Source organism: Staurois parvus, unplaced genomic scaffold, assembly GCF_062004578.1.
Source record: "Staurois parvus isolate SC_StPar_1 unplaced genomic scaffold, SC_StPar_1.0 ptg000397l, whole genome shotgun sequence".
In the NCBI taxonomy this organism is placed as follows: Eukaryota; Metazoa; Chordata; class Amphibia; order Anura; family Ranidae; genus Staurois; species Staurois parvus.
In genome coordinates, this window is record NW_028318193.1 from 6,049,933 (window position 1) to 6,070,888 (window position 20,956).

A 20,956-nucleotide genomic window follows, 5' to 3' on the forward strand; every position below is an offset into this window, starting at 1 on the left:
TAATAATAATGATTTCACAGCCTAGTAACAATTTATCAATAATTTGTGCTTCAAAGTAACAAAAATATATCTACAATGCCTACATTTTCAAAATCCATCTGCAAAACAAATTAGGCAGCTAATGTCCCCATTACTACTCAAGAAGCCTCATTCAACTGCCATAGGTTTCCATATAAGCAACACAATATTGCACTCCAGTGATCTCAAGGTCTACTCAGAAACATTTCTATTATTCTCCTAGAATGTAAGCTCCAAGGAGCAGGGCCCTCAAATCCCTCTTGCATTGAACTGTATTGTTGCTGTATTGTCTCCCGTTATATTGCAAAGCGCTGAGCAAACTGTTGGCGCTACATAAATCCTGTATAATAATTCTATTGAATGCTACATACTACAAGGCTTTGCCATAAGAACACACCCTGTAACACATTTCTTCCTTCCTTGAGCTTAAAAGTAGAATTCCAGGTTTCCAATCACCAAATTAGCATTTGGAAAGTATTTCCATGCCAGAACAGTTTGATCATTGGAACTGCTGTAATAGAGTATAGCAGCAATAGCTGCATGCTGTAAATGGTGCTGTTTTCCAGCAACAGTTTGAGACATTTCCTCTCTGCTACAGGGTATAGATCGAATCAGTCATAGTGCATCCCTGTCAGTCAGAAGAAGCTTTGTATTTTTATCAATGAATGCAATGCTTCCTCTTACTGGCCAAGGTGGAAAGACAGGTGAATGGTGTCATGATCACAAACTCAGCCAATCAGAGGAAGCCTTGTATTCATTGATAAAAATAAAAGGCTCCAGGGGAACTCCTGGATGGGCTTGTGAGATTGGTACCCGACATGACTGCAACAACCTTGAGTTTTAAAACAGAACAAAAGAGATGGTCTTTTAGTGTTTTTTCCTCTCGGATGCATTCAACTGCATACAACTGGAGCACAATGCCTCTCCAATAGCAAAACTTTGCTGGCTATAGCTAACAAAGATGAGGAAATCAGTGAATTAGATAGCTCTTGCTGAACAAATAGCCTATTTCAACATTTGTGTAACATCAGTTGCCTTAATTATGGAGAATCATGAAATTGGAAATCCTGATTACCTAGATTCATAAATTGGCCAATTTTAACTAAAGCCTCGACTGCACACACATATATTTAGACAAACTAAAAAGTTGAGTTTTGCTGAAAATGAGATTTACTTTATTCACCAGGGCTGTCTATTTCACTGTGATAACTGATAGTTTGGTGTTGTATAGTGATAAGGTAAATGCAGGCCATTTCAATATACTAGGGAGTCTCTTGTAAATGGTGAACAGCTAGCAAAAGAAGAGCATCTATAATTATTCTTCCAGCAGTGGCCCGAGTCTTCAACTTCTGGTGCTTTCCAAACTTCTGGTTCTGTGAATACCTGCTCTTCCTGACACACATTGTATTTCATCCCATTGGCTCGAATGTCACTATAGGACAGGCAACCCAATGGGAGGAATCACAGCATGTGGTAAGGAGGAGCCATTATTTGCATATCCAAAAGCATGGGATACCTGGAGTGACTGGGGAGCAGCAAAACATCAGATTATATATATAGACTTCCAGAAAGGTTATGTATCGATGCTCTTCTTTTACAGGCTTTGTTAAGGTAAACCTGTGGTAACAAGGTCACTTTGAAATTTATGAAAGCCTTTCACATTTTTCTTACCCTTTCAAGTGTAAATGTACGGATGACATACTCAGCCAGTGGCTCCATTTCTATACATGTCACTTTAAAATCTCCATAGACTTCAGTATCATCAGGCCAATACTTGTAACATTTCACCTGTAACCATAAAAAAAACCCCAAATAAAATTAGTACAAATACATCTCAATGCAATTGTTCCTTCTTTAAAGTAGATGTATCTCTCTCTTCCTATAATTTTCTATTAATACAGTAAGGAAGGGTTATAACCTGTCAGTTTATTTTTTGTCATCTGTGTTCCATTGGGGATATTTACCTTCACTTCCTGTTCCAAAAAAGAAAGGGAGTGAAAATCCCTGTAAATTAGGAGAATTCCTTAGCCACCAAAACTAGTGTACAAATTGGAAAAATTTCCCCTATTAATTTTCTGGGGACAACCAAAAATGTAGGGTTTTCTTTCAATTTCAATGATAATAGTAAATAGGACAAATAGAGAGGGTGACTCTCCCTAATGGGGGCACAGGCTGCAAAAAATCTAATAGGTGTTCAAATCTATCCCTGCTCTGTCCAAAACAAAAAAACGTGGCTTTAATTATACTTTAAGAACAATACTGTAATTATCTATGAACATCTAAAGCAAAAGTATGTTTTTCTACCTCCACCCCGACTACTTTGATGATGTCACTGATCTTTCTTTTCTTATCCAGTGCTGGTGGTTACTTCTGCACTGAATTACATCAGTGCAGTAGTACTATGTGATAACCATAACAGCCTGGGCTCTGAGATAGTTAGTTAAAAGACACTAGTTGACATTTTAACCAAGAACACTGTGGGAATCAAGTGATGAAAAAAGGTACTGCAAAAGACAGCTCTGGATTGAAGGTGAGCATTGCAACATGAGCTGCTTGCATATTTTACTTTTAATGGCCAATTTATTTTCACATTTTGGCTGGAGTTCTGACTTAAAGTGTACGCAAATCAAGATATCTGCTATAGAGATTCAGAAAGTGTTTGGAAATTTTACAGCTGTCACCAGGACAAGAGGCAAGAGTAAATCATCCATTGGGGACACCTGTTCCAGTGAAAATTGTCTAAAAGGGAAATTTCTCTAATTTTAGAGATGTTTCCTCTCTTTTTGCATCTCCAATACAGGAAAGTAGAAGGAAACCATGAAGGAAAAATAAAAAAAATAAAAAAAAACCTTTCCTATGCAATCCAAAACCAAACATTTAGATGATACATACACTTTAAAGCCAAACTCTGGGCAGTCAAAAATTAACCCTTGTAATGGGGCTGTGCCTGCACAATAGCTCATTATTTCCAGGGCAAAGGAGAACCTGTTTTACTTACTTGATCCTCCTCTCCCCTGGAAAACCTAAGCAAATGGCAAGGGAGTGGAATGTTTACAGATCTCAGAAACACTATCAGGGTAAGAAAAGATTTATTCCTTTGTTTAAACACATTTCACTTCACCTATATCTTTATGCTTGGCATGTAAAACTACTCAGTGAGAACACATTTACACTTGCTTTGATTTTAACACACAGCTCTGCAGATTCTCCACACTCATTAGTATCCCCCAGTTTTGCTGATTCCCCTCCACTCACCTCTTGCTATATTGCTCCCATGCTGCTAACCAGGAATTACAACTGATAGTTTCTCCTACTCCGGTCTGCCAGTTCTGCCGATTCTCTTCCGCTCAGTCCTCTTTCCAGTCCATGCTCACCTTCCACTATAGCATTCCCACATTGCACACCACGTGGGCTGTCTGCTAGTTGCTTCGCTCCGGTCCAGACCTCGCTTACCTTCCCCCTGCACACCAGATGTGACGTCTGCACCAGAAACTTCCAGAATATACACCCATGAACTGGAAGTGACTGAGATTATGTCTTTCTCATTTACTTGTTGGTTTCTCAGTGCATCCTGGGATATTTGATACATCTAATACCTCCAAAACAAAATGAAGCTGACTTTGAATAAATGTCTCTCAAATGCTGCAGGTGCTGTTGGCGAGCATTGTGATAGACTTCTATGGAGGCTTTGGAAATGCTTTGGAGCACCAAAAAAATGACATGGGGTATAGTTTTTTAATGAAGCAAAGCAAACACTGTGAACAGGACTGTAAGGTAACCATTTTATTTAGTGAGGTGCTTTGACTGGCATTCAAACCGCATTAAAAAAAGTTTGTCAAATGCCACATTTTGACGCAAGTTTAAATGAGACCTAAGGCATATGGAAAACATTATTTAGGATAACACTGATCTGATTGAGCTGGCAAGCCTCAACTAAACTAAATGCAGTCTTACCCGGCCAACTTCAACTAGATTTGTGACCATAACAATGCAGGCAGATTGCTCTTGCCAAGCCATCCTCCAGAAATCATACACTGTTTCATGAACTGGGCCTATACAAACAGAAAAATAAAGATCAGTAGGTTGAAAGAGACAAAACCATGACCCTTATTCCTATTTTCATCTGTGACATATGTGGGTATATTTAAAAATGTTTGACAGTGTAGGAAATTATGTTTATGTATATATTCACGTGTGCAAATACAAGGTTAACAAAACTGAAGTTTTTATTTTCCTATACTTCCCTATACTTCAAATTGCAATTATTGCTTTATATTGGACTTGGAGAAAGATAAATAATCATCTTCTTCAGTGCTTTTTAATGAACTTTCTGGATAGGAATGTTTCCTAAAATGCTATCATGCAAATCCCATAGTTCTTAGAAGTTCTAGAAATGTTCACATAAATAGCTGTAAATGTTTTTAAAGTTTGATTTTAGTCAAGCTACGGGTCAATAAGCCAAAAAAGTATAAAAGTTCTTCACTAACTTAGGCAGTGCCAATCTCTGTTCAACAGAAAGTAGTATTTATATTTCAATACAAGTTTCTAAATGCAAATGAAATCTTGCCAGGAAGCTTAAATGAAAGCAATTAAAGTAGAGAGCAGAACAGATTCTTTTACCTTGGGTGGCAATGTAATGGCTCGGTCTCTGATATCCCTGAAACAACAGGCAAATAATTCATTCTTAGGATCAATAGGGTGCATTAAAATTATACGAACTACTAAAACTGTCTGGCCATTTACACAAAACGTTACAGAAATAGAAATCAAAGAGTGTGCATGAGTGATTATTTCAATTACACATTCTATATGGACAATCAACTGTCATACTTAATAATGTAACTACCCAGAATAAAAAATACAAATCTCAAGCCAGCACTTTCTCTGTTTAGCCAGAAACAGTGTTTGCTGGTGGTATTGGATACTACAAAAATCTTTTTTAAAATTAAATGTAATAGCAATAGTATATACAGGTCACCAAAATTCTACTAAAATACTTTGGTTATACATGAAGAAAAAAGAATCCTTGAAAACATTTTACTTAGGGTCCCCTGGAAGAAAAGGACTTAACTAAATGGAAATGAGAGGCTCTCAGTTTCAGATAATAAAATTCAATTTACAGAAATAAAAGCAACATGTGCCGCATGCAGGAAGATGTTAAAGTAATTGTGGCAGTCAGCATATGGTGTGGGCCAAATGTCAAGGGCAGCCACAAAAATCCAGACATCTTTCCAAAAAGCACTAAACTCACTTCAGAGGCAAACCCATGAACACCTGCAGGCGGTTTACGATTGGGCACTTTTGGTGGGTATCTAATAAACATCAAGCATGAAGGGACACCAATGCCATAAAATAGCTTTCATAGAAACATTTTAATCATCTTATCTCATTATTTAAAAATATATAATGTCCAGGTTCCTAGGGTCAAGGTTCTTTGTGTCTGATTTAATGTGACTTATCTTTGTTATCAAATTATGTCACTTTGTACAGTGACTAAAGAGATGTTATGATATATAAAAATCAACTAATACAATTTACAATAACACAATTATTTTTCTGCATGCTTACATTGCATTTTTTTTTAAAATGAATTTAAGCTTAAAATGGTAACCTGCATTTTACTCCTGGCAGGATTTCCTTTAGGAGACCAATTGAAATCTGGGTATAAGACTTGTTTATGGGTGACTGGAACATATAAGCAGCCATAAGTCAAACTTTATGAGCATTGGTGCCCCTTCAAAAAGGATAGCACTAGTGGGAGCACAAAGGAAAAACACATTCTAGAACTGAAGGCCTCTCTTCAGAGTTAAATCTACTAAACTGCATATTCATAATATTCCTGAAAATAATGAATGTATTAATTTGAATTACTATGGTTTAGTATTCCAACAACAGTAACACTAAGTAGGGTTTAGCAAATTTATGATCAATTTTTATTTTTTTATATAATATTACCCAATTATCTAAAGCTTAGTTAGAAGAACCCATTATTAAGTTTCATTAAAAAATCTCAGAGACAAAAATGTGAGACAAATCATGACTGCAGAAGGCAAATTGTCCAAATTAAAGCAAATAGTAGACAGTAAGTATAAATTCTACATTTCTATGGTTTCAAAAAAAGTACTCAAACTTCTTGCTATCTATTAATGTTTCACATATGATAGACACAATTTAATGGAACTCCATTTGAAAAATGTGTGAATCCTGGGTGAAAGTTGTGTAACACCTGCAGTCAAACATTTACACGCTGACCTCTTATTGAAGCATTAAAAGACATTTAAGGTAAAAAATGTGACGGTGCAATATATAAATATAAATATATATATATATATATATATATATATATATATATATATAAAATTTTCCTGTCAAGCCATTATTTGATGGTAGAAAAGAAAATAAAGTTGTCTCGGGAAATAATCAATACTGCTTTACTTCCCTTTAACAATATCTCATGTGAAATGACAAGTTTGGAGAAAACTTGTTGTTCACAGTTATGGTTTTTTCCCCCCATTCTAGAACTGGCATTTTAAAAAAGGACAGTGGGCATTTGCTTACTTTCCTTTAGGTTTTATATATCTTCTCTGCATAACACCAAATCTGTGGCCGAAGGTTTTATACATCTACCCTGCATGACACCAAACAGGGCCCAGCTTGTCCAGTCAATACACACAGATACAGAAGTCATGGCCAATGGGTAGTTCAATGTTATGTCATCTGATGAAAATCTGTAGCAATTTTAATTTGAATCCATAAAATGCCTAAGTTATTTAGATGATACCAGCCAAACACTCTGATACTAATGTTTAGACAATAATAAAAATGTTAAGTGTGCCAAGGTTAGAAGAGAGGCAAAATAGGTCCGCATTATATTATAAATGTTGGCTGTTTGGTGTGCTGCCTGAACTTTATGCAAGCTATTTTTGTTAGCTTCTCGTAGTTGTATTTGCAATTTGTCAGTGGCTAGTTTATATTTTAAACACCTGTTGGTGGTCTGGTAATCAGGTGCACCAGAAAAAGTAGTATTAGCAGCTCACAAACACAATATGGATGCCAAACTTAAAAAAGAGATAATAACCTCCTTAGCAGGCATAATTCTAAGTTAACCCATGTTTTATTTTTCACATTTAAAACCCCAACACTTAAATCCCCAAAGCATTATATATATTTTTTTGAAAGCAGAGGACCCATAAAATCATGTAAATTGCAATTGTTATGTCACACGATAAAGGCTCCTTTCACACAGGCATTCCGATCAGGTCCATCTGTCTTTTTCAGGCTGACTTGATCAGAAGGTTCATAAAGCCCTATGAACGGGTGGATGTAAACAGACTTGTGCCTGATTACACTCATCTACTTCTGGGTCCAATCAGTTCTAATTAAAAAACTGAAAAGGACTGCTTTCCTTTCTGGTTCGGCAGAACGGATCAGAGGTAACCTGATGAGAATGGACATTGGAGCCCGTTTACATCTGGCTGTCTACAGAGTGGGGTCTTCTTGTGTCCACTCTGAATAAACTGAGTGGGTATCGTTGTGACACCTGTCTTGAATGGCTCCGATCAGCAAAGGATCTGCTAACAGATCCCCTGCTGATCGGAGTGGACTCTGCTCCATGTGGAAGCGGCCTATTAGCTGAACTGTTTATCATGTCATTTTTTTCTTTTAGTAAAAAATACATTGAAATTCATTTTAGTGCATATAACGCAATAACATTTTCCAATTATCTGAAAATTATAACAGATGAGTTTGAATGTTTAATGATAAATAAAAAAAATATGTCAAGATTTATAATTGCATGCCACAACAAAACATCCACAAACTAGGATACCTCAAAACCTTCACAGCTCATCAATTTAGAACGAACTGTGAATATTGAACCTAAAGGTTTTACTTTAACTATGACAGGTGCAGTAATACCCAATAGTCTTTAGAGAGCCATCAGAGGTCTTTAAGGCACCTAATGCCTCCTCAGCACTCCCCCCAGCTTGACTGAATACAAATTCTGACAGCTCTGATCCCAAAAGTACTCTGGAGTTCTTCCTGGTTCATTGCTCCTAGGGGAGATCAAGAAATAGATGTTTCTCATTTTCCCTCTGCCTGACATCTTCAATAGATGTCCTGGGCTCCCATAAGGCACACGTGAGCCTAGGATACATGAGGGAGGGTGCAATATCTCTGATATACTATATATAGAAGTGATAAGGCCTCTGTAAAGTGAATCATTTCTATATGACTGGTCAAAGCCAGCTGAACAAAAAGAAATACAAACAGACCATTCATTTCAACAATATTCTTCCCAGAAGATTATATGTGCATTTATCAAAATTTTGACTTGCTATTTGCCTATAAAAACTTCCCATGAGAAAAAAAAAATCCAAAAGACCTGAGACTACTGCTGGGCACAGGCATCCTGGATGTAATGTCCTCAGTCACAACAAACTCAGAGCCCTGACACTTTGTAGTATTCTAATTCACTCCACTCCAGCTGCTACATAAAAAATTATGTTGGGAGAGGACAGGGGTGCCATTACAGTACAGCACAGTGAGTATTTACAGAAATGAGACGAGCTATGATGTGCAAGGAGAGGAGACTTGAATTGACTCTTCTGAAGTAGGCACATTTGCTAGCAAGTTCAGAGCCACATGGCAAATCAATTAAAAAAAAAAAATGATGATGGAAAGGAAAAGCACTGCAAGTACGCATTTTAAACTGGTAACAGGTTTTCTTTAAAGTAAACCTGTTATGACAGAATTATGGGAGGTCCTTATAAACTTCCATCTAAAAAAAGTCAACTTCCAGGCAGTTAAGCTGGCCCATTTTTATTGTCGGAATGACTGACCCAAAACTATAATGCATACAGGAAGTAAAGGGCCTTTTTATAAAAACTGGCAAAAATAGATCTCAATATACCTATTTTATAAAAGTTGTAATACGAGGTTGTGATGTTGAAGAGAAACTAACAACATAATACAAAGCATCCAAACTGAAAAAAATAGTGATGTCAAAAAAGTAAAGTGAAAGCAAATTTTAATATATGTAATTACCTTTCCTTTCCCCAGCACCCTAGAAATAATAAATTACATTAGGTTTAAAGCTTAACTCCATCTTTTTGTACACTTTACATTTTGTTTGGGTCAAGCTGGCCCAAATGAACTGTGTCCCTCACTAACATGTGAGGTTGCTGGATGTACAGTATAAACTGTATGTAGTGGAGTCTACATGCAGCACACAGCACTATGGTCTGAGTGCAAGCCAAGACCTTCCTGTCGCAGACCAGGAACACAATAGAGTCTGTCTGAGCAGCGCTCAGCGATTCATAGAAATCGATGTATGCTGTATGTAGCCTCAGCATGTGCGATTCAGAAGCAGTTCCCATAGAAGTCAATAGTCTATAATTCGCAACTGAATCAGACTGCACTGCTCAGAAATTGGACAGGACTGTTTTTCATTCTGAACTGCCAGTGCACGGGACATACACTATGTTGCCAAAAGTATTGGGACACCCCTCTAACTCATTGGATTAAGGTGTTCCAATCACCTCCATGGCCACAGATGTATAAAATCAAGCACCTAGGCATGGAGACTGCTTCTACAAACATTTGTGAAAGAATGGGCCACTCTCAGGACCTCAGTGAATTTAAGTGTGGCACCGTGATAGGTTGCCACCTGGGCAAGAAGTCCATCCGTGAAATTTCCTTGTGACTAAATATTCCACAGTCAACTGTTAGTGGTTTTATAACAAAGTGGAACTGGGAATAACAGCAACTCAGCCACGAAATGGTAGGCCACATAAAATGACAGAGCAGGGTCAGTGCATGCTGAAGAGCACAGTGCGTAGAAGTCGCCAACTGTCTGCAGAGTCAATGGCTAAAGACCTCCAAACTTCATGTGGCCGTCAGATTAGCACAACAGTGCATAGAGAGCTTCATGGAATAGGTTTCCATGGCCGAGCAGCTGCATCCAAGCCTTACATCACCAAGTGCAATGCAAAGCATCAGATGCAGTGGTGTAAAGCACGCTGCCACTGGACTCTAGAGCAGCGGAAACGTGTTCTCTGGATTGACAAATCGCGCTTCTCTGTTTGCAATCTGATGGATGTGTCTGGGTTTGGCGGTTTCCAGGAGAACAGTACTTGCCTGACTGCATTGTGCCAAGTGTAAAGTTTGGTGAAGGAAGGGTTATGGTGTGGGGTTTGTTTTTTTAAGGGGTTGGGCTTGGCCCTGAGTTCCAGTGAAGAAAATCGTAAGGAGCCAGAATACCAAGACATTTTGGACAATTTCATGCTCCCAACTTTGTGGGAACAGTTTGGGGATGGCGCCTTCCTGTTCCAACATGACTGCGCACCAGTGCACAAAGCCAGGTCCATAAAGACATGCATGAGCAAGTTTGTGGTGGAGGCAGCTGCAGGCATCATCCTGGTATAACCACTTGAAATCCAGCAAAATATGGGTACGTCGCTGATTGTCAAGTGGTTATACACAGATGAATCTGCATGAAATCATCTATTAGATGTAAAGAAATTTAGCCATTTATACTTTTACAAACAAGGCCTTAAAAATCTAACAGAAGGTGTGGCTATTCTACTGAATCCACACTAAGGTTATGCTATGTGGTAGATGTAAACAATACTGGGCTGAGTTTATTTATTCGTGGGCTAATGAATCTCTTATTTCACATACTATTACTGATTTTAAAGATCTATGAATTTACAGACACACATTAGAACAATCTAAAAATAAACATTCTAAACAAAAACCAAAAAAACCAACACATTAAGTAAAAAAAAATATGATGCAGCCAGACAATCAACATCAGAAAGAAATATGAGCAAGGGAGGTTTACCATTGGGAAAATAGAAAGCATTTCAGGGACTTAAAAAAAAAAATGTACTGGTGCCAGGTTAGTGTATTGTGGCTATATAATTACTCTACAAAAAAAAAAAGAGAAAAAAAAAGTAACAAGACAGAATGAAAATAAGAAAATATGTAACAAAGTTAATCAGGTGGAGCATGCACAGATGTCAGGTAAATAAGCATTAGTAGGAATTACAAAGTAACTGGGAACAATTTCTATATTAAATGTTTATTGTAGGGTTCTGTTATTCACATATAGTAGTACTTACATCCCTGTACAGCCAAATCTACAGGCCAAACCAAAGTCAGGTGTGAAAGAAAGCACAATAATGTCAGTGAGTACTCAGACTTAGAACAAGCAAAGTGTACAGTTTCTCTTCTTTTAAACACTTGCAGTCAACTTCATAGGCATGACATGCGGGGAAAAAAAAAACACATATACAACAAGCTGAGAGCTGAAGGCATGCAGGGGAATAGCAGGGGCTGTGCAGCTCACTTACATCAATGTAATTTGCATTTATGTAGTCAGAGGATGGGTCATCTTCCACTGGCTGAAGGATGACTCTTGAGTGGTCATCTGGTCAAGAGAAGAAAACAATGAATCTATCAAGTATACAGCCCTTTGCTCTATGGAACAGCTAGTAAGACTAAGTTACCTTGTTGAGACAATTTGCACACCATTTCTTGCAGGAAACTAAAACTCAGGTATGCTTCATCAAGTAACCAGATTGTAGCAGCTCAGTAAAAAATATGCAAGCATTTTGTATGTTTTTGAAATACTTATTTTGCCTGCAATCTTGACTAATAAGCCACATGGCAATTATAACTCCAGTGTGGGAGAAAAAAATAAAACATAGGTAGCCCATCATTTGAAAAATTAAAAATGAAGCTAATGCTGAAATACTCACACCCTGTCCCTTTCCAGTTTTTCATACCACTTCCCGTGAGCCTAGACCGTCATGTCATTTTTAAGAAAAAGAAGTGTGGGAAGGGGAAAACAGAGGCTTGGAAGACAGGATTTGTTTTTAAGCTGGAAATTCACCTTAACAAATATGGTTAGAAAAGTGAATGTTGAAGCATAAATGCTAAAATGTGTGGTCTCGTGAGCTACTATGGTGTATACAAAGTGTTAATAAATAATTAAATATTGTGAATGATGCTAAAATGGTGTACAAAGCAATATTGTATCGAAATAAAATATGAGCATAGCAATTTGTTATCATTTGTATTGCATTTTTTAGAGAAGAGCGACACTTTTACTTTAATTTGAAGCATGAATGGTTTATTAAAAATCATTTTAAGGTCAGTATCTTCTTAAAACTCTTCCTTGCGACTAAAATATGTTGCTCAGAAAACGTATGACAGCTAGCTGGACTGGGAGTTTGGTTGTTTATGCACACAATTTTCTTATACAGTCTCAAGTAGATGTGGGTAACAGGAAAAAAACAATTGATGTAAAGTGGGTCTGACTTGGAGAAACCAATATCTAAACTAAATAACTGGACATAAAGGAATCCTCAGAAGCACAGAATTCATTTCAATAATGAACACAACTTACAGGCAATGATGTTTCCATATCTATTCTTTGTTCGGTTCTGGTCTTTCTTAGCAACATCCCATGAAGCAGACTGACCCTCAAAGAAACTCTGTAAATATTAAAATATACAGTTCATCCTCATAAATAGAAGTGTTGTTGTAAAGAGAGATGCAACAAGCCTGCCTTAGGTCAGCCAGAAAAATGAGGACAATAGTTAAAGCACATATATTTGTGTCATGCTAATTTTTTTTTTTTTAATTTCTTGATGTCTAAACTGTGCTTTATTGGATTTCAGCATTTACCTCATATTCCTCTTTGAATCCATAGCTGTCAGATGTTTTCATAAGATTTATATGTTGTAATAAGTCAGCAACCCTTATGGCTGGATGAAGCTGTCCAGTTTGGTATGGAGATTCTGTTCCCTCACACAGGTAACGAGGAACATCTAAAAGACGGCTGGATTCAGCTGTTGCGGTGTGGTTTTCATCTGTAAAGAAATAAAGAAATGTTTAGCTGCAGCAAATTAATAAAATGGTTGTTTTTAAAAGTATGTACGGTACAAAGATTAGCTCAGTTCTCTATATTTATGAATGTAGTACAGTAACCCCCCAAACACATCGGGTGTGACTTGGCATGCGATTTGCATGCCATGCGACTTGAAAATCGTATGCAAAGTTGCACCCTATTGTCCACTATTACAGCGGTCATATCGGTGTTCAGAGCCGCACTGATTTATAAAGTAGTGCATGCATTACTTTTGGTACGAATTGCATAGACATCTGTGTCAGATGTCTTGCAAAGCGCACCAAAACTTCACCATAAGTCGCACGATTTCAAAATCGGCTTTGATGTGACCTGGGTGTAAAGCTGGCCATAGATGGTTTGAATCTCTAGATTCGAAGCATATATGGGCAGGCTGGGTACAACCAGCCTTTCGGATTTTACATGTGATTATTGCTAGCAGCTAATGGAAGACATACAAGACCACTGATAATCTCCCTCGATCCGGAGCTCCACGCAAGATCTCACCCCGTGGGGTCAAAATGATCACAAGAACGGTGAGCAAAAATCCCAGGACCACACGGGAGGAACTAGTGAATGACCTGCAGAGCGCTGGGATCAGCATAACAAAGGCTACCATCAGTAACACACTACGCCGCCAGGGACTCAGATCCTGCAGTGCCAGGCGTGTCCCCCTGCTTAAGCCAGTACATGTCCGGGCCCGTCTGAAGTTTGCTAGAGAGCATTTGGATGATCCAGAAGAGGATTGGGAGAATGTCATATAGTCAGATGAAACCAAAATAGAACTGTCTGGTAGAAACACAACTCATCGTGTTTTGAGGAGAGAGAATGCCGAGTTGCATCCAAAGAACACCATACCTACAGTGAAGCATGGGGGTGGAAACATCATGCTTTCGGGCAGTTTCTCCGCAAAGGGACCAGGACAACTGATTCTTGTACAGGACAGAATGAATGGGGCCATGTATCGTGAGATTTTGAGTGCAAACCTCCTTCCATCAGCAAGGGCATTGAAGATGAAACGTGGCTGGGTCTTCCAACATGACAATGATCCCAAACATACCACCTGGGCAACGAAGGAGTGGCTTCGTAAGAAGCATTTCAAGGTCCTGGAGTGGCCTAGGCAGTCTCCAGATCTCAACCCCATAGAAAACCTTTGGAGGGAGTTGAAAGTCCTTGTTGCCCAGTGACAGCCCCAAAACATCACTGCTCTAGAGGAGATCTGCATGGAGGAATGGGCCAACATACCAGCAACAGTGTGTGCTAACCTTGTGAAGACTTACAGGAAATGTTTGACCTCTGTCATTGCCAACAAAGGATATATAACAAAGTATTGAGATGAACTTTTGATATTGACCAAATACTTATTTTCCACCATAATTTGCAAATAAATTCTTTCCAAATCAGCCAATGTGATTGTCTGGATTTTTTTTTCTCATTTTGTCTCTCATAGTTGAGGTCTACCTATGATGCCAATTACAGGCCTCTCTCATCTTTTTAAGTGGGAGAACTTGCACAATTGGTGGCCGACTAAATACTTTTTTGCCCCACTGTAAAATACAAAAATTCATTTGGGTACAGTGCTGCTTGACCATGCAATGGTTATTCAAAGTCTGACAGCGCTGAAAGCTGAAAGGGGGTAAAAGTGCCCGGTATTCAAGTATTTAAATTAAAACCAGGATCTCAGGGGCTCAAGCAAACATATTGCCAAGCAGTGTGCAGGTTTGAGGGACCATTGTTGTTTCTATGTACTCTAAATATTACAGTGTTACTATATGAAAACCTATTTAATTAAGTAATTGCTGGATTTTCAGTAAAAAGAAAGGTGCAGTGGTCATTAACCCAAACCTCTGTCCAACATTTCTACAGTAAGCCTGCTGTCCACTTACAACTTTCTGAAAGTGGTAACATGGGAAAGAGGATAGGATAAGGTGGACACATACAAGATGTTAATGGAGACACCATAGTCTCCATTTGTCCCGAACGCATACTGTATCTACAAAGCCTCTCAAAGCTTACCATTCAGGTTTAGGTAGCAACTCCTCTAGTTAATCCACAGCTCAGCTTGTCCTACATACATGGTTATAGTAACATTGTGTAAAAACAGAAAGCCATGAGAGCTATTAAGCAGTCTTACTCTTTTGCTGGATAGTCATGGTCTCTCTGACATTCTCTGACTAGGACTCAAAAATACCTAAAGAATTGCTTTATACTCCACTTTATTTTAATTGCCAAACAATTAATACTCATAGCATAGCCTGGAAAGAATAACATTGTGATTATTTCTCCGTTTAATAAAAATAACCACATTTGCTGAAGGCAATCTGCAGGTAGAGCTTCTAATTGAGGGATCATAGGTAAATCAGTGTAAGGCTTCATGTACATGGGATGTTTGGAAAACACTTCTGAACGATGGAAACTGACTGCTGGAAAACGTAGGTTAAAAAACATCTGTTTAGCCGTGTTTGCATACTGTGTTTAGAAGTGTTTTATAAAGATAACCTCAGGAGACCTTCCAAAATGCCCAGAATGCACTGAAAAACAGTACAAAAATTAACTATTTCAGACATTTTGAGAGAAATAGAGAGAGCAGAAGCAGAGAGAGTAGTATTTGTTGAGATTAGCGGTTTTGTTCTGTGCAGAAATTTTTGCAGCAGTGTCTAACATATTTTCTTTCATGCGAAACCTCAAAGTATGGTGTACCAGGTCCATTTGAGTATGCTTTGCATGCAATTTTCATGATGAAAAAAGGCTCTGGACAGCATTTGGAAATGGAAGAGTTAAAATAAATTTTCAATGCAAATGCTTATAAACGCGGTTAGCATTTGAAACGCTGATAAAATCTACTCCTGAAAGCAAGTTTGGTGCGTACAAAAAACCGACTGTAAACTCAACTGCCTGTAAATGACAGTGTACATGGACACATAGGAAAACATTAAGGGGAGTTCAGGGGCAGCTGAAAAAAAACACAGAAAATCTCCTAAGCGTGAGTTTATCAGCTGCAGTGTACATGGAGCCTTAGCATGACAAGCATAATGCTTTACGGTTTCAAACTACAATTTATGAAGACAAAAGTTGTTACTTCTTTAGATGGTTTGTGGGACACTTTTTGATTTCTTATGGAACTGAGCAGACTGGAATGTAATATATTTATTTTAATGTAATTAATCAGGCCTTTTAAGGGAGCTCAAGAGTAAATGTTCCATTAAATATGGGTGACATATCTTTTTTCATTTGTGCAATAGCTTGAAATAAACCAGACCTATGTTGCATGCTTCATTGTGTCAGAGGTACAGAGGGTAGGCAGCTGGCAGCAACAGCTGGGAGTGGCAAGCTGGCAGCTGCCTTTATATCACGGAGTGGCACCAAGAGTGTTAAGCCTAGCTTTCGAATTGTTCGGAATGTCACATAAAGACCTAATTTCAAAAGTAAGATACTGCAAAAAAGTATTAATACAATAGGACACCTTCCTACTTACCAGTGATTGGCACTGTACCAGCCAGAGCAGCAGAAAATGAAAACACAAAACATGTTTCTGTATAAAATCTTGACAAGCACTTGAGTCAGGCTACATTAGGTAGATATACAAAACGGTGGTATGTTTATGGGTAGCGGGGATGGGTGAAATGGATGAACAATACAGCCATGCAGACAAAAAAAAAAAAATACAGTTGATAACTGCAAGGACTACTTCTACTACTAAACCAAAAAAGCAATGTACAGAAAAGCATACAAAGTGTACACAACACTCAACGTCATATCTTATCTAAGCAACACTAAATAAAATGCATTTTGCCACAATTATGAGATTTAATCTGTTAATCTGACAGCAAAATCCTAAAGGATATTTTTCACAAAACACAATTCTGTGTGTTACTACAGAGAGCTGGAGCAATATTTCCCAGAACAATTTACAAACTACTAGCAACTTTATTTTTGTATACTGACATGAAATAGAAAAACTAATGTGATATACATAAATGCTTGATTATTTATTTGATTTGATTTTTTTCTATGAATGTGAACCTGTACTTTGCCTATTTTGGGTAATGGATTAACTTTAGATGAGAAATTTTAAGCATGCTGTACTTGCTTCACCTTGTGCTTCCCTGCCACCCCAATCCCCCCAAATAGGTATGGGGAAATTACACAACAATCATTCAGGCCCTTCCAAAATGCAGCAGTCAGTGCCTGAGAAGCCAATCTCCAGGCGTGCGGGCTATCACATGGAGAAAGAGGAAATGTACATTTCATCTTGCTCAGCAACCAAAATTTACACAGGCATGTCCGACCTCTTGGAGTCTGACTCTGATGACATGGGAGTATGTGGACTGTAAATACGGCAAGCTTAAAAGAGTTCTAGGTTTACTTTAACTTTAAATTGTTTGTTTATGCCAAGTTGGCCAGAACAATCTGGCACTGGGAGTGCTGTAACAGACTGTAGCAGCATTAGCTACATACAGTAAGTGGTGGTGTGTTTCAGCAGCAGTAAAATCAACTTCCTATCTGCACCAGAAATAAAAAGACTTAGTCTTAGTGCATCTCTGCAATTCAAAATACAGGCTTACCTCGGTTTACGAATTGAATACGTTCTGCGGGATTTTCCGCACTGCGAAAAATTCGTAAACCGAAACGTGGTTTTCTAATAGGAGTGCATTGAAAGCCAAATAATCCGTTCCGGAGGTCATAAAAAAGTAAAAAAAAGTCTTATCTATTCAAAACGCTTGATAAAGTGCACTTTAAAGGCATAAATACTGTACAGGGATATGATTAAAAATTAATTTGTAAATGCATTGAAAACAAAATAATCTGTTCGTATTGCGAAAAAAAAATTGTAAACCAAGGTATTATTTTCAATGGATTTTCATTTGTAAATCGAAAATTACATTAACGAGGTGTGCATAAACTGAAGTACGCCTGTATTTTCATCAAAAGAATACAAGCTCTTAATGTCGTCTGCCCACCTCTCCCTCTCCACGAATCAGAGGAAAAATCAGAAGAAAAGGCCTCTTCTGAGTGGAGGAGATGACGTAAGCCTGACTCTCTCTGGCAGCAGAGAGGAAGTTGCTTGTACTGCTTTCAGAACTCAGCACTGCTTACTGTAAGCAGCTAATGCTACTACATTCTATTACAGCAGGCCCAGTGATCAGACCATTCTAGTATGGAAACTATTCAAAGTTTAAGTAAATCTGGAATTCAATTTTAATCTTCCTTAGTACAGGTTCCATTTAAGGGAAAACATTTTAAAATGCCATCCATATTAGAGGATAGACATTAAAAGCAAGAAAACCAAAATGTAAACATACTTTACATCTTGTTTTCAGTACATTGGAATAAAGTACTTTGATAGTACAAGAAATGATTTTATATTTCAGTATGGCCTTAGTTGAATACTGAAGTAAAAATAACAGGGTCATAGTTATCTACTCCTGCCTACTGAAATTAAATGCCTTTGGGATGTTCAAGATTTTTTTTTTTTAAACTAGGTTTATGAGTCCAGATTACCTGCTGGCATTTATTTTACAGGAGCACATATTTCTCTTTGTTTTATCAAGATAAAAATAAAGCCCTTGAAATAGCTTGATATTGTATGTTTATTTGTGACTAAGCTTTTACCATAGAAAAGATAATTGGAAAAGAAGTGTATCACAGGCGTGAAATAGAAAATGGAACCTGAAATAAAGTACCGACTACAAAACCGCAGTGCTCAGTAACAGAACTATCTTACTCAAACTACTTTTAAAAATGTGTTCTTTTTACCCTGTGCCTTCTTAAACTAATTTGTCAGTAATTGTGTAGTTCTTCGCTAGAGGATCCCCAACTATCCTTCATAATTTGCCAGGTTCATAAGCTGATGTTAAGAGCCAGGGAAATACTGGTTGAAGCCAACTGATGACTGCAACTCTGCACATCAGAAGTATAATGCTATTGAAAAAAAGGACATTTGAGTAAAAATAAAGTCAAATTAATGTAAATACGTTACAAATAAATATAACAAAACAAAATTGTGTTCCACAAGACTATGATTTACTGTAAAAACCTACAACCACAAGATTTGCTAACCTAAAATTTCCCAGGACATACCCTAGCAAGCAAAAGCAGTTTCCATATTTGTTGACCTATTGTTAAAACCCTCTTATCATATATAACCATCTAAAGAGTACATCCCACTTGTTCAAATAGTAATATATACATGAGTTTTATTCTATTTTGTAATTATGGAAAAGAGAGCCATTTCCTTCAAATCTTCTTCTGCCAATAATTTAATTCTGGATTTATAAACCGTTGTGCAGAGCATTTACACTTGCAAACTTTGCTAGTTTAAAAAACTAGTATAAATGTTATTCTCCATATACTGTAGATGTAGGAGCTGGCCAAGCACAATAAATTCTAATAAATGATTTCCAAGAAATCAACCCTTGAAATATGCTTCTGATACAGAGCAAACACACACACACTGAATGCATGTCTGCTTAACTCTCCATAGGCTTGAAACCTGTGAGGTACACTGGAAGAATGTAGTCAGAAAAGATGCTGGGTAGTGGATGAAAAAATTCCACAAGACAAAAACCCTTTTTACAATGTGATCCATGCCTTATCTTTGCAAATATCTGTACCATATACATTTTGAGATTGGTACTCCAGTGAGTTAAAATACTTTGAATAGTGTGACAATCAGACAACATGTATTAGAGATACATACCTGTAGTCCTATTGTAATGGAGATTTTACAGTACTAATTCTGGCAAAAATTCTGTATGCATGAGAAATATACTTAAACAGGACCTGCCTGTTTGAAATCACATGCTTTTAGTGGGAAATTCTAACTAATCACTAAATAAATGCTCTTAACATTGAGTCACATGCAAGAAAATCATTCATGCGTGAACTTGTGATAATGTCAGACTAGGTCCTCACCTAACACAGCAGTCGGCACAAGTGGATCATTGGGCACTGCAGGAAAACAAAGCTCATGAAAATTCACATTACCTCCAGTATTGGCAGTTGGAAACAGACAAAAAAAAAAAATTAGCACAAGACATCACTGGCTATTAACAGATGAATTCTTCCAGCAGGCCAACAAGGACAATAAAAGTGCATTACGGACCTCGATGACAAGACCAAATCGGCCTTCAGTTTACAAGTTCCAGTATCTAAAGCTTATGCACTCACAAAGAAATGAGGAGACTTGCTCTTCAGATTTTAGCAAGTCAGTATATAATCATTGGTCACTACACAATAAAGATTGCCCTGAGGCTGTTAATTTACAGGACAAACAGAATATGAATGCATGTGTTGAACTTATCTTTATATGACATGCATTATTTGTGGATGGATGGGCCACTTTTATAAAGCTGATGTAACAAACGAATAGCTCTAGCATATAATGATCATTCAAACAGCCAATAAAAGCATTGCTGCAAGAGATGTATGGAGGAAGCAACTAAGGAGCGGAGTAAAAGAAGCAGATACAGTGGAATTTAGTGTCAAAAAATCATCATTAAAGCCATGTAAAAATTGTGCACTATCAATATTCAGCGCCGATAGATCCACAAGTTGCATACTATAACCCTGTATATTACATAATCATTTCTACCGACCTCCATCTAATAACGTCAAAATGAACATGTGTTAAAGCTAAACTTCTGGAACAATAAAAAAAAAATTAAAATTAAAAAGACACTGTCACTTTCCTGTCACTGCACAACAGGTTATCCTACACAATGTTCAACGCTCCTGCAACATATATGCCACCATTATTTTGTTTCTCCCATACATTTCCTGGTGTGTCAAAGGCTTCCTTTGAGCACAGGTAGCTGCTACCTCTCCCTAGCCCTGTGTATGAGTAGTCCAAGTAGCAGGTACCTGTGAAGTCTTGGAACAGTTGTTAGTTTCTTTGAACTCTGGCTGTACTTAGCAGGCACTTAAATACTGTATAAGCATGTAGACATATCGGGGTTTATTTACTAAAGCTGGAGAGTGCAAAATCAGACTCACTTCTGCATAGAAACCAATCAGCTTCCAGGT

General features: G+C 37.6%; 1 protein-coding gene across 1 annotated transcript in view; it reads right to left on the minus strand.

Annotated features, from left to right (window-relative positions):
* PTPRK (protein tyrosine phosphatase receptor type K) overlaps positions 1-20,956 on the minus strand; it is a 528,548-nt gene that overhangs the window by 47,683 nt on the left and 459,909 nt on the right. Inside the window, exons 19-26 of the mRNA XM_089686377.1 lie at positions 19,847-19,882; positions 12,712-12,896; positions 12,431-12,518; positions 11,373-11,449; positions 11,142-11,159; positions 4,639-4,675; positions 3,973-4,070; positions 1,690-1,806 (exon numbers count right to left, since the gene is read on the minus strand). Of these exons, the coding sequence (XP_089542503.1) occupies positions 1,690-1,806; positions 3,973-4,070; positions 4,639-4,675; positions 11,142-11,159; positions 11,373-11,449; positions 12,431-12,518; positions 12,712-12,896; positions 19,847-19,882 (656 nt within the window). The remainder of the gene's footprint in view (positions 1-1,689; positions 1,807-3,972; positions 4,071-4,638; positions 4,676-11,141; positions 11,160-11,372; positions 11,450-12,430; positions 12,519-12,711; positions 12,897-19,846; positions 19,883-20,956) is intronic.